Here is a 13,501-nt window from a genome sequence, read left to right as displayed (position 1 = left end):
GGACAGGCCGGTCTCCTGGCCTGTGTCACCCCAGTGCTGAGAAGCATGAGATTTCCCGTACTGGGCCCTCTTCACACTGGCCCTGTCCTGTGACCTTGAGTCCACCCCATCCCGTGTTCTAATTCAACTCAGGCCTTCCTCCTGCCTGGCCTCTCTGGAGCTGCCCACCTCCTTTCTTTCTGGAAGTTTCCTTCTGCAGCTCTCAAGGCCCTGCAAGTTGCTGGTTTTCTTCTTTACTCTCCAATCACTCCTCTGGGCTTCTTTCAGCTCCCACTCTATCACCTCTCCCGTCCCTCCACCTCCGCCCAGGAGGCCAATCCCACCTTCTGCTGCTTGGGCTTGATCTTGGCTGAGAGGTGCGGAATGTCATCATACGTCATCGAGGCTGGACGCACTGGGTACTGGGGAAGGGAAGGGAGCCGTCAGTCCACCCTGCCCAGAGCTGGGCTCTAGGGGTGCTGGCCAAGAATCAATAGGTACTCTCCACTCCCGCCCCAGACTGGAGGCCCCCGCTGGTCTCCTGAGTCCCGTCTCACTGGCTCCAGCTAGCCTCCTTCCAAAGAGCCACTTTCACACATCCGAGGGACACGTCCAAGCATTAGGAACCCCAACAGGCCTCAGCACATACGGCCCTATGGCCCCTAGGAACCCAGCATAATGCCATGGGAGTCAAGAGTAAGAGTCCACAGTCTTAACTGCTCATTTATAGGCCACCCAGGTGGAGAAGGACAAGTAAAATGAGACCACAGGAAGCAAAAAGGGAAAACAAAAACTGCTCGCTGCAGAAGCAACTGCCACAAAGGATGCTGTGGCCTTCAAACCCTCTGCCCCTGCAGCCACTCCACCTACAGGGCACCCTAAGGGCATTCAGGAAGGAAAAAACAGGATACCTGACAGTTAAGGCGCATAACAAAGGAGCGATTTCAAAGAGCGCAGGCTGTTCCCACTTCCCCCACACAGAGAAGCTGTTCGTTTGCAAAAACTATCTACCCTCTCCTCCCATCTCTCTTCAAAATAGTCCTGCAGGGCTGAGAGGCTATCTCTGGGCTTTCCTCTTCAGTACATCTGCTGAACCAAATATAATTCTCACTCAACTGTCAGATTGTGCTTTTTTCCCAGTCAACAGATCTACAGGAATCACTATCCCATTCTCTCTCCTTCTGCTGATGGGCGGTGGTGGTGGTGAGTTAGTTGCTAAGTCATGTCCAACGACTCCGTGGACGGCAGCCTGCTAGGCTCCTGTCATGGGATTCTCCAGGCAAGAATACTGGAGTGGGTTGCCATTTCCTTCACCAGGGGATCTTCCTAACTCTGGAATCGAACCCGGGTCTCCTGTGTTGCAGGCAGATTCTTTACAGGCTGCAGGCTGATGTGTGGGCTTTTCCATAAAGTTGGAAGGGAGCTGGTCTGCCAACTGACCTGCTCAGAGAGGCCTCTCTGGGCCCCCGTGTCAGCACATATGAAGTTATTTTGCATCACACGAGTGTACTGCTCTCAAATCACTTCTTTTGCTCTGAACAAAGAAGACCGTGGTAACATCCTTCCTCACAGACCCGCTTTTCCTTTCTTTCTCCCGTGCTGTACGTACACCTCTGGGGGGATGGATAAGTCATGGTTTGGACTCACTATCAAAAGACTGTGGCCAACGCTGTGAGAAGCACAACAGTCTCCAGAAGGAGCCTGGCAGAGGCGTGGCACTGCGTAAAGTAAACGCTTCTTCGGAGGCCATCTGAGATCAGTTAGTTATATTCTAACCCAGGGAGATGGCTGTTCCCTAAAAGCTCTCTTAAATAGCAATAGAGTGACTCCTCCCTGCTTCCTGGGCTGGAGCTCAGGTCCAGGAGCAGCCTGGAGCACAACTGGTCTGGACTGGGCCTGGAGCTGAGACAGACTTGCCCAAGACAGCCCGGGAGGGCCCATGGTCTGCGAAAATCCAGGGCAGCCCTGTGACCTCCTGACCGCTGGGAAAGGTGGTGGGGAAGGGAGCGGATCCGGAATCAGACTCCTCAGTGTGCTCAGGCAAGCTCCTTGCCTCCCAGGACCAATAGGAACAGGGAATGAGGCAAATGAAGCCAAGGCCCAGCACGGGGCTGGCGCACCATGAACTGTTACACCAGGTCCATCACTCTGCAGTCAGTCGAGGAAGCAAGCGCAGAAGGCCCCGAACAACAGCCTCCAGCCCCACGGGCCCAACACCATGTCTCTTCCCAGCACACCGGCATGTGCCAGCGGGGAGCTGCCGCCCTGTCCCAGGCCCCTTGTGCGAGTTCCTAGCCTCCCTGGGCCTTTTTCTCACATGCAACACGCGGATGAAAATACTGGGTTGGCCAAAAAGTTCGTTTGGGTTTTTCCATAGACCTTATGGGGAAAACCCAAACGAATTTTTTGACCAACCCAATACTTAGTAATCTTATTGCTGGGAATATAAATTTCCTCAAAATATTAAACATAGCTTCCACAGGTTCCAGCAATTTCAAGACAAATGAAAACCTCTCTACACAAACACCTGGGACAGGAATGTTCATAGCAGCATTATGCATGATAGCCAAAACACGACAACAACCCAGATACTCAACAGCTGATGCATGGAGAAATAAAATGTGGTATACATGTCCATACCATGGAGGATGTTCATCCATGAAAAGAAATGAGGTACTCATACACATTATAACAAGAGAGAATCTTGAAAATATCTTGCTAAACAAAGGAGCCAGGCACAGAGGCCACATATTACATGACTCCATCTATATGAAATGTCCAGAAAAGGCAAATCTATAGACAGAAAATAGATTAATGGTTGCCTAGGACTGGGAGGATGGGACAACAAACACTTCCTAAAATAGACTGGTGTGGTGGTACAACTCTGTGAACAGACTAAAATTCACTGCATTTACACTCAAATGGGGGAATTGCATGGGTGTGAATCAGATCTCAGGAAAGCTGTTATTAAATTACAGTAATAATAACCACTACAGGCTACTGTGGGATGAGATGAGTTAACATATGTAAAGTGCTCTGAATGATTCCTGCAGACAGTCTAGGGTTACAAGGAGGAGTGACCAGGATTAAACTATTGGCCCAGGGACTTCCCTGGTGGTCCCGTGGCTAAGACTCTATATTTCCAGTACAGGGGGCCCAGGGTTCAATCCCTGGTCTGGGAACTAGATCCCCACTCCCCAACTAAGACCTGGAACAAGCAAATAAAGAACTACCAGCGCAGCAAAGAGGGGAGGGGTTGGCTGATGCGGCCCTGGAGCTGCCGCAGAAAGCCCCTCCCTGAGTCTCAACTACAGCGGCAGCCATCATTCGTGGTGCTAATGTTGTACCAGGCAGCATTCTAAGCACTTTAATAAGGACACACTTGATTCCCATGAGGACCCTATCAGGCAGGTATTATTACTATCACCACTGTGCAATTGAAGAAACTGAGGCACAGACATTTTTTTTTAAGGAACTTGCCCAAGGACTCACAACTGAGCAGGCTGTCCCCAGGGCCCAAGCTTCATCCAATACACTGTTCTCTTAGGGTTGTCTTGGTTTTCCCATCTTTGAAATTAGAGACTACTACTGGCCCATCCATGAAAGCAAAGAGTGTCTTACCACACCCTCTGTGCAAAGAATTCTAAGCCACTGGAGGTTTCACATTGTTCCTTGTCTATCACTTACTGTGTCTCCCCTCTTACCTTTATGTTTCATAATTACCTGAAACAGATAGAGCTTCTCTGCCAGACTTTTGGCCAAGTACACGTCGATCTGGTAACAAGAGAAGAAGACTTAACCCGGAGACAGAACTCAATGCCCAACCTGCCCCGGGCACATGCTTGCTCCTCAGATTTCAGGGCTAGTGGCCCTGAGGCAGTCTGGGGGAAGAAGAACTAGCTCAACTGATGCTAAAAACAAAGGGAACCACATCTCCAACCTCGGTATGTCCTCCGCCCAGGTCACTATACCCCAATAAGAATGTATTCCCTGAGGGTGCCCAGATCAGATGCATGCTAGAGGGACCAATGAAATGCTCTTCTGATGAGGAAGGGGCAGGGGAGGGCCTCCTCCCTGTGCCCTCCACCTCCTGTCCTGGGCGGGCCTGTCTTTCGGTGATCTGACTGGCCCTACTTTCTTTTCAACCCTCACTGCCCCTGCCACACCTAGTTTCCCTTCCTGCTTCCTAGCTCTTCCTATGAACCATGGCCTCTCCCACCTCCAGGCCTTAAGGATGAGAGAAGGCTCATCAGGCACGGGGAGGCACACGTGGAGGAAACAGCATGTGCAAAGGCCCAGTGGCTCTAGGATGTGTCTCAGTCTGGGCCGACTCTGGAACCCTCTTCCTTACCAGTCTTACAGACCCTAAGCTTCCCACGGGGGGAGCACTGCCTGGCTCACTGCTGTCATAGCCCCCAGCACACAATGGATTCAGCGAACACCTGGTAAAGGCCCGAATCTGGGTAAGCCCATGCATTCAATAGTCGCTGAGTATTAGTTGCCAGGCACTGAACTTGGCTTTGCAGATACAGTGGTGAACAGAACAAAATCCCTGCCCTGAAGAGGCTTACACTCTAGCAGAAGAAGACTTATGTGTAGGGGCTGAGAAGTGCTGTGGCCAAAGGCAAGGCATGGCCAAAGTAAAGGGCTAGGGAGGGCGTGCATGAGAACGTCACGTGAAGCAGGCTGGTCAGAGAATCCTCTCTGACAAGCTGATGCTGGATCAGCCACCTAAAGGAAGTGAGGGGGTCAGCCAGGCAGGTACGCGGAAGAGGGTCCCAGGTAGAGAGGAAGCCAGCAGGTCCTTGGCTGGCCTGAGGATGGATGCAAAGGACCCCGCCCTGGCAGTTACCTCCTGTACGACTGGGTCATCCTCTTCATTGGCCATACTAGGGGGGAGCCAGCCACGTGGTCCTTGGACTTGATCTGCAAGGATAACAAGAGGCCTGTCAGTCATTCAACCAACACACCTGGACACCCATTCTATAACCAGTCCTGCTCTGGGAGGAAGAAGCCTGAGGCAATCAGAAACAGATCTTATTCCTATATCTCTCATGGAGTCAAAAGTGGACAGCCCACAACATTTTTGCTGATATACCCCATCAATCAAAACAATTAAAAGTAACAACAACAACAAAAAAAAAAAAGCAGGCAGAAACCACGAAGCAGTGGGTACAAACAGGTGGACCCAAGACATCACATGTGAGTTACACCCACAGGAAAGGGTCAATGACTAGCCTCAGGGGTTTTCTGACCACTGACAAGGAAGAATTTACCACCAGGCAGGAGGATGGTAGCTGGCTGGTCCACGGCCACGAAGAAAACACCTGGAAAGTAATCAGGTGCCGTGGGGAACCTTTAGAGGAGAGCCTGATGTGCAGCAGGAAGAGCAGACAGTCCAAGGCCTGGATCCCAGGGTGACTCCGTCTCTGATAGCTGATTTTCAAGCTGACTTTAAACCCAACCCCAAGTGAGATGACCTCCTTTCTGTGATTTTCTGTGTGTGCGTGTGTATGTCTAAAATTGACCCTCTTCACATACATACTCTTCTCTCACCTGTCCCCGTTTAATCACAAAGAGACTGGAACTCAGACACTATTTTGTGTTTTACCAAAGCCACACAGGAAGCAAGAGGACCAAGAAGACATCACCACCACCCAACTTCAGGTCTCAGTTATAGTTTGGGGAGTTCGGGGGAGGGAAGGGGAGTTTGGGCTGGGTCTTGAAGGACAGAAGGATTTGGACAAGCCAGGAGAGCAGAGGGGAAGAGGGACTCCAGGCAACAGGAAGCACTTCAGGTACCTGGAGGATAGAAGGCAGGTCTCCATGGTAGAGGGTGAGTGCAGTGTCCCTCAGTATCGGCTGGGGAAAGGTGGAGGGTGGGGAGGTGGGGAATACAGGGGAATATCTTACAGAAGATGGCATAGCACTTGGATACAACCTAAGCATATCCTATACTTTAAATCATCTCTGTGCTTACTCACTCAGTCGTGTCCGACTCTGAGACGCCATGGACGGTAGCCCACCAGGCTCCTCTGTCTATGGGGATTCTCCAGGCAGGAATATAGGAGTGGGTTGCCATGCCCTCCTCCAGGGGATCTTCCGGATCCAGGGACTGAACCCAGGTCTCCTGCCTGGCCAGTGCATTCTTTATCAGCTGAGCCACCAGGGAAGCTCTAAATCACCTCTGCTACTGCTGCTGCTAAGTCGCTTCAGTCGTGTCCGACTCTGTGCGACCCCATAGACAGAAGCCCACCAGGCTCCCCTGTCCCCGGGATTCTCCAGGCAAGAACACTGGAGTGAGCTGCCATTTCCTTCTCCAATGCATGAAAGTGAAAAGTGAAACGGAAGTCGCTCAGTCATGTCCGACTCCTAGCGACCCCATGGACTGCAGCCTACCAGGCTCCTCCATCCACGGTATTTTCCAGGCAAGAGTAGTGGAGTGGGGTGCCATTGCCTTTACTTATAATACCTAATTCAATGTTATGTAAAAAGTCATAAATACAATGTAAATATTATGTAATAGTTGCCAGGGGCAAGGCAAATGTAGTTTCTGAGGTGAGCTGAATCCAGGAACATGGAGGTCTGACTATAATTCACCTTCATATTCCTAAAGGAAGGATATGCTCAGTTTTAAAAGGCATCTAGGCGGACTTTCCTGGTGGTCCAATGGTTAGGAAACTGACTGCTAAGGCAGGGGACATGGGTTCCATCCCTGTTCTGGGTACTAAGGTCCCACGTGCCAAGAGGCAACTACACCTACTGATCCCGACACCGAAGCCCACATACCCTAGAGCTGGTGCTCTGCAAAAGAGGCCTTGCCTGGGCACTGCAACCAGAAAGCAGCTTCTAGTAGCCACAACTAGACAAAGCCCGCAGGCAGCAACAAAGACCTAGGGTAGACCAAAATAAATAAATAAGGCACCTGGGCAGCCTCTGATCTCAGCCTTTCCCAGACCTCTTTCTTTTGATAAAAGTGAAGTCGCTCAGTCGTGTCCGACTCTTTGTGACCCCATGGACTGTAGCCTACCAGGCTCCTCTGTCCATGGGATTTTCCAGGCAATAGTACTGGAGTGGGGTGCCATTTCCTTCTCCAGAGGATCTTCCCAACCCAGGGATGGAACCAGCTCAATTTTTGTCTAATCTACTTAACATTGGAATGGTTTAATATTTAAAAGAACATACATACTTTCACCATGGGATTCAATGGCATCTAGGCCCCTGTCCTAGCCACCATGCAAAGTCATCTTGTTTATTCCAGACACTAACAAGGCTCAGGCCAAGGCACTGGCATTATCCTCAGTGTTTCTCCTCCTCTCATCCCACACCAGCAAATCCTGTAAGCTCCACCGTCAAAGTATGCCAAGCATCTGGGCACTCCCACTGTCACCTCCAGCTCCTGCCCACCTGAGAGCAGCAGCCTCCTAACTGGCCTCCCTGCTTCCACCTTGAACCCACAGCTAGCAATCACATCACTCCTTCCCCTTAAAAGTCTCCCCATATTGCCAGAAATAAAAGCCAACATCGTTTCCATCCCATGCGAGGCCCTAAACAACCCCTCCCCGACCCTCTTCCTTTCAGACCTCATCTTCCACAGGCCTCCCCCTCTTCCCCAACCCCCCTCTGGGTCTCTGTCATGCTTCCCTGGCCCCCATAACCTCACAGCGCCCTCCTTCATCTCTTTCAAGTTTCTGCTCAGACTCTGCCTCATGGCTGAGGCTTTCCCTGCCCACCCAGTTAAAACCACAATAGCCCCCCAGCCAGTTCCTTCTCCACAGCACATATGACCACGTGACAGTTTACAGCTTCGTGGTTATCATCCATCCCCACTCCCACTGCCACTCAGTGGTAAACTAGACGAAGGCAGAGATTTTCATCTGTTGTGTCCCTTGCGGTACCCCCAGAACAGCAATGAGAGGTCAAATTCCCAATATTCGTTGGATAATAGAGAAAGCAAGGGAATTCCAGAAAAACATCTACTACTGGTTCGTTAACTAGGCTAAAGCCTTTGATTGTGTGGATCGCAACAAACTGTGGGAAATTCTTAGTGATGGGAATACCAGACCACCTTACCTGTCTCCTGAGAAGCCTGTATGTAGAACAAGAAGCAACAGTTAGAACCTCAAAAGAAAACAACTGACTTGTTCAAAACTGGGAAAGGTCAAGGCTGTATATTGTCACTCTGTTTATTTAACTTCTATGCAGAGTACATCATAAAAAATGCCAGGCTGGATGAATCACAAGCTGGAATCAAGACTGCAGGCAGAAATAGTTCAGCTTCAGATATGCAGATGATACCACTCTAATGGCAGAAAGTGAAAAGGAACTAACGACCTTCTTCCTTTATGAGGGTGAAAGAGTGAAAAAGTTGGCTTAAAACTCAATATTCAAAAACAGATCACGGCATCTTGTCCCAACACTTCCCGGCAAATAGAATGTGAAAAAGTGGAAGCAGTGAGATTTTCTTTTCTTGGGCTCCAAAATCACTACAAATGGTGACTGCAGCCACGAAATTCAAAGACCCTTGCTCCTTGGAAGGAAAGTTATCATTCCCCCATTCAAAACTCTTCAACTGTCACATAGGATAAAATCCAAATTCCTTTCCATGGCCCCAAGGTCCCACATGATCTTGCTGGGCCTCCAACAAGCTAAGCCCCAGCCAGTCTCAGGAACTTCGCACATCATCTATTTTCCTCAGGTCTTTTCAAAAAAGGTTGGCTCCTTTTCACTAGATATCACCCATCCCACCCCCTCCAGGAACAGACAAGTTTCCCTGACCATTCACCTTAAAGGCCTCCACCCCTCACCTGGTTCCAGTCACTACCAAATCCATTTTATTTCTTTCATGGTTCTTATCATAACTTGGAATTACCTAGTTGGTCTATTTGCTTATGTGTTGTCTGTCTTCTGCACTAGAATGTATGCTCCATGAGTGCCCTCAGTGCTTCAACCATAAAACAGAGATGATTTAATTTACTTTGTGGAGTTGATACGGGCATTATTATCTTTTTAAAAATTCATGCTGTTCTCCCAATATCTAGAACAGTGACGTAAACACTTAACATAGTACAAAGACTGAGTAAATGAGTGCATGAGATCAGGCAGTGACAGACCCTTTACCCAGTGATCCTAATTCAGCCCCAACCAAAGACTGGCGGCCTCACAGTTTGGGCCTCCTGGACACTTGAGGACAGGGTTGTGGTCTGCACTTCCAGGCCACCACCTCAAGGCAGCAGTGACCACCTTGACCTCAAGAGGGTTTCCTGTGACCACAAAGATACCCTATGGCAGCGGCTCTACGGCACTGGGCACAGAAAACATCCCCACCAGGGGACTGTTCAACAAATGGAAAGGGGACAAGGTAAAATCTCAGGGAGGGTCCAGAGCAGAGGAGATGCCTGAAGGCCATAGCTGGGTCACACAGGAGTCTAACCTGTAGGCCAATCAGAAAAACAGAGGCAAACAGAAAAACAGTCTCCAGCTACTGGAAGGAGACAACACAAAACTGAATTAAGGGGTAAGGGGCCCAGGGTAAACAGTCTCAAAGTCTGGATTCTTATTGGCTGTGTGCCCCTTCGACAAGGCATCTCCCCTTTTTGAGTCACGGTCAGTTTCCACCTCAATGAAAGGAGAGAGGTGGCCTAGAGGCAAAAAGAATTAATTCTTAACTCATAAGACCCTCTCTTCTCTAAGGACTTAATATATTCATCCTCATGTAATCTGTTCAGTAGCTCTCTAAGTAAGGATGTATTGATACCATCCCCAATTAACAAAAGAGGAAACTCAAGTTCAGAGAGTAACTTACCCAAGGTCACAGTGCCAGAGAAAGGCAGAGCAAAGCCACAAACCTGGGTCTAGCTGATGTCAAATAGCCTTATTCTCATTCTTAACGACTATGCTGCTAGATCCTTCAGTGGAAGGCAGGATGGTGTAGTGGGTAAAAGCCTGGACTCTGGAGTGAAACTACACAGGTTCAAATCCCAGGTCTGCCGTCTGGTACCCCTACCCCGTCGAGCATTGTTTGATCTTCACTATTTTCACCCCAAATATGGGTATTAACGAAAGTACCGACCTCAGAAAACTGTTAAGATTAAGTAAAGTAGAAACGTAATCTTTGGGAAGGTTTGTTACTTACTCGGCACAATGTTTTCTTCCAATATAAAAGGGCCAGGAGACATAGCCACGAAACAAACGCTACAACCTGGCGCTTCTCCCGTCTTACCCTATATTTAGCTCTCATCACAGCTCTAGGAGGTGGGGGAATCCTCTTATCCCCAATTCACAGATGAAGAAAACCGTGACAATTGCTTTAAGATCTCCTTTTTCTGCCCTCCAATGATTCTAAAGCTAACACAACAAAACGACCTTTTTTATTTACTGGTTTACTTGACGTGCTTACTGACACCTCGTCTGATCAAACCTTCAGGGCCGGCCCCATCGGCCGCACGTTCCCAATTAGCACTGAAGGGTGGCTGGAATAAATGAATGGAGAATTCCAGGCCTAGCCGGACTCGAGCTGATCCGGTTCGGCGGCGAGGAGGGGGCCCCGGACACCCTCCCCCTGCCCATCGGGGCGGGCCGCCTGCCCCGCGCCACACTGTCCAATGGGTTTCGCCTCCCTCGTGGGTGGTCAGGCCCCCTTCTCACGCCCACCACACAGCCACTGCCACGAGCCGCCACGCCGGCAGGACACCGGCTGCCTTCGGACAGGTGCTCCCGCAGGAGGCCGGCCTGAGCCGGGTGGGGCAAGGCGGCGGGACCCTGAGTCACCGCCGGTAGCCTCGGCCTTGGCGTCACCGACTGCCAGGGCGAGGCGAGGTCGGAGCCTGTGGCCGGCCCGGGTCTCCTGGGGCAGGCTGCCCGTCCTTCCCGCCGGAGTCCTAAGAGGCCCCCGGCCCCTGGGCACCGCGCGGCGCGGGCCTCCCGGCCTACTCAGCAGCCCCGCCCAAGCCCACCTCGTGAGTACGGCCCGGCTCCAGCCCGGGTGGGTACTGCCAAGACAGCACTCACCTCTCCGCGGGGCCCGCACGCGGGCGCAGCAACGGCCCAGGTACCCGCGTGCTGCAGAGGCGGCAGTGGCCAAACTATCCTCTCAGGCAGCGGCCATGTTGCCGGTGGAGAAACTCAGGCGGACACGTGGGGGGAGCGAGAGGGGCGGGCCCTAGCGCTTCCTTTTACCCACAATGCCCCGCCCCGGCGCGCGCGGACCCGCCCCCTCCGACGCTCCATTCATAAGGGCGGCCAGCCCTGGCCTGGCAGCAGGGGGCGCTGACGCAGTAGCAAAACAGCTGGCGAGGAGGTAGCAAGAGGCAAAAAAACCCACTCTGGCAGCGGTGGGATTCGAACCCACGCCCCCGAAGAGACTGGAGCCTTAATCCAGCGCCTTAGACCGCTCGGCCACGCTACCCAGTTGTGATTGAAGCTTTCCAGAAAGCTATTTAATGCATTTACATGCAAGTACACTTCATTTCTGGTTCTTTGTTTGATATATGTTTTATTTCATCCCTATAGAACTATTTTAGAACGTATCGGCTACTAAAAACAAAATATTTTCTCCAGTAGTTAGACCCACACTTCTTCCGAACAGATCTTAGAACGAAATGCAGTTTAAGAATCTGTTTTCTGAGTAGGACGTTTAACACGTTAAGCAGGTTAACCCACACCGGAGTAAATGATGGATTTCGGCAGTAACCCGCACCAGGGCTTCCGAAAGCCAAACCCGTGGACTGGTGTAGGCAGTTTTCTCTAAAATTATCTGTTTTAATTTTTAGTTACACAGATAATATGTGAATTATTGCAAAATATGAAAACTTTCTAGATAAAGTACTAATGTTCTTTTACCTTTGGTATCTAAGTCCCTTCCTCAGAGGTAACCATTATACAGCTTAGTATACTGCATTTCCTTCTGGATCTTCTATTGTGAATTTATGTGAATATATATGGATATATTCATATGGATAGATATATCCATAGAAATAGGTGTTTTGTTTTTATTGTTATAGATTTTACATAAATATAAATATTAATCATACTAGTAGTATTTATTGCTTTTGAACTGTGGTGTTGGAGAAGACTCTTGAGAGTCCCTTGGACTGCAAGGAGATCCAACCAGTCCATTCTGAAGGAGATCAGCCCTGGGATTTCTTTGGAGGAAATGATGCTGAAGCTGAAACTCCAGTACTTTGGCCACCTCATGCGAAGAGTTGACTCATTGGAAAAGACTCTGATGCTGGGAGGGATTGGGGGAAGGAGGAGAAGGGGACGAGGATAAGATGGCTGGATGGCATCACTGACTCGATGGACGTGAGTCTGAGTGAACGCCGAGAGTTGGTGATGGACAGGGAGGCCTGGCATGCTGCTATTCATGGGGTCGCAAAGAGTCGGACACGACTGAGCGACTGAACTGAACTGAACTGAGTATTTATTGCAACTGACTTTTTTTCACCTTTTTTTTTCTCTAATATCTATCCATATTGATGTATATGTAGATATTTTAAAATATAGAAAAAATACCAAAAAAATCATCCATATTCCCACTACATAATATCGTGGCATTTTACTTCCAGTTCTTTTCTTATGTATATGCTTTTCATTAAAAATGTGAATGTGATCATTTTAAAAATCCATTAAAAATATATAGTGTGATCTTGCTTTTTATTATAATCCTTACTACATTGTACCAATATTATTCTGCAACTTGCTTTTCTACTCCAATATTACACTTTCTATTTATTGTGATATATATGGATCTAATTTATTCCATGCTATGAAGATGGACATTTAAGTGGTTTATATTAAGTCGTTATATTCAAGTTTCTGGTTAATATCCAGTTGGCACACACCCTGATATTTGGGCATTCCATATTCCTCTGTCTCTTCAATTCCTCCTTAATGCATATTTCTTTCTCCATCTACCTTTAAAATAAGTATTGACGTACAAAGATTTTCATTGTACTGGGAGAGTTTGTTACTTTTAAAGCAATCTTTAATAAATACAGAAGCAGCCATCTATCTCGGCCAGGCATTGTGAGAGGATCAAAACCAAGTGAGGAATAGTCCTTGCAATCAATAGAAACATTGATCTGTTCATGGTGTTTTCGTACCAGGAGGAACTGTATTTGTTTGTGAGTTATGTGCTGGATTTTCCAAAAGGAAATATCCCTATGATGAAGAATAATTGCTGGAATCGCAGCAGCAGCTGCCTAATTCTACTTTTCTAGTAATTGTCAGCTTCCCCCCACCGTGGCCAGTGGGCTCTATGGTAAACACAGGACAGAGGTCAGACCAATCATGAGACATGGTGAGTTCCTGATTTGTTATTTTGACTGTACTAAGTGTTGGGGTCAGTCTCTGAGACCGACTGACTGAACTGGGATTTGGGGTGGCCAGATTCTGTGGGATGGACTGGAGAAGAAGAGAAAGCCAGTGAATGGAAAAATAATGATAAAATGAGAGGAAGAGCAGAGAGTCACAGAGAAATTCTGATGGTTTTGTGGCTCCCAGCTTAAGGCTTTTCCAGGGC

At 49.1% G+C, this 13,501-nt stretch overlaps 1 protein-coding gene and 1 non-coding gene across 2 annotated transcripts in view; both read right to left on the bottom strand.

Annotated features, from left to right (window-relative positions):
* POLR3E (RNA polymerase III subunit E) overlaps positions 1-11,122 on the bottom strand; it is a 31,289-nt gene extending 20,167 nt beyond the window's left edge. The window contains exons 1-4 of the mRNA XM_040257696.1: positions 10,990-11,122; positions 4,832-4,905; positions 3,703-3,753; positions 324-401 (exon numbers count right to left, since the gene is read on the bottom strand). Of these exons, the coding sequence (XP_040113630.1) occupies positions 324-401; positions 3,703-3,753; positions 4,832-4,867 (165 nt within the window). The 5' untranslated portion in view covers positions 4,868-4,905; positions 10,990-11,122. The remainder of the gene's footprint in view (positions 1-323; positions 402-3,702; positions 3,754-4,831; positions 4,906-10,989) is intronic.
* Positions 11,123-11,304: 182 nt separating this feature from the next.
* TRNAL-AAG lies at positions 11,305-11,386 on the bottom strand. The gene has a single exon. It is a non-coding gene; the product is annotated as a tRNA-Leu (tRNA).
* Between the last annotated feature and the right edge of the window lie 2,115 nt (positions 11,387-13,501).

This window comes from Oryx dammah, unplaced genomic scaffold, assembly GCF_014754425.2.
Source record: "Oryx dammah isolate SB20612 unplaced genomic scaffold, SCBI_Odam_1.1 HiC_scaffold_2, whole genome shotgun sequence".
Lineage (NCBI taxonomy): Eukaryota > Metazoa > Chordata > Mammalia > Artiodactyla > Bovidae > Oryx > Oryx dammah.
This window is presented reverse-complemented; position numbering and strand designations above follow the sequence as displayed.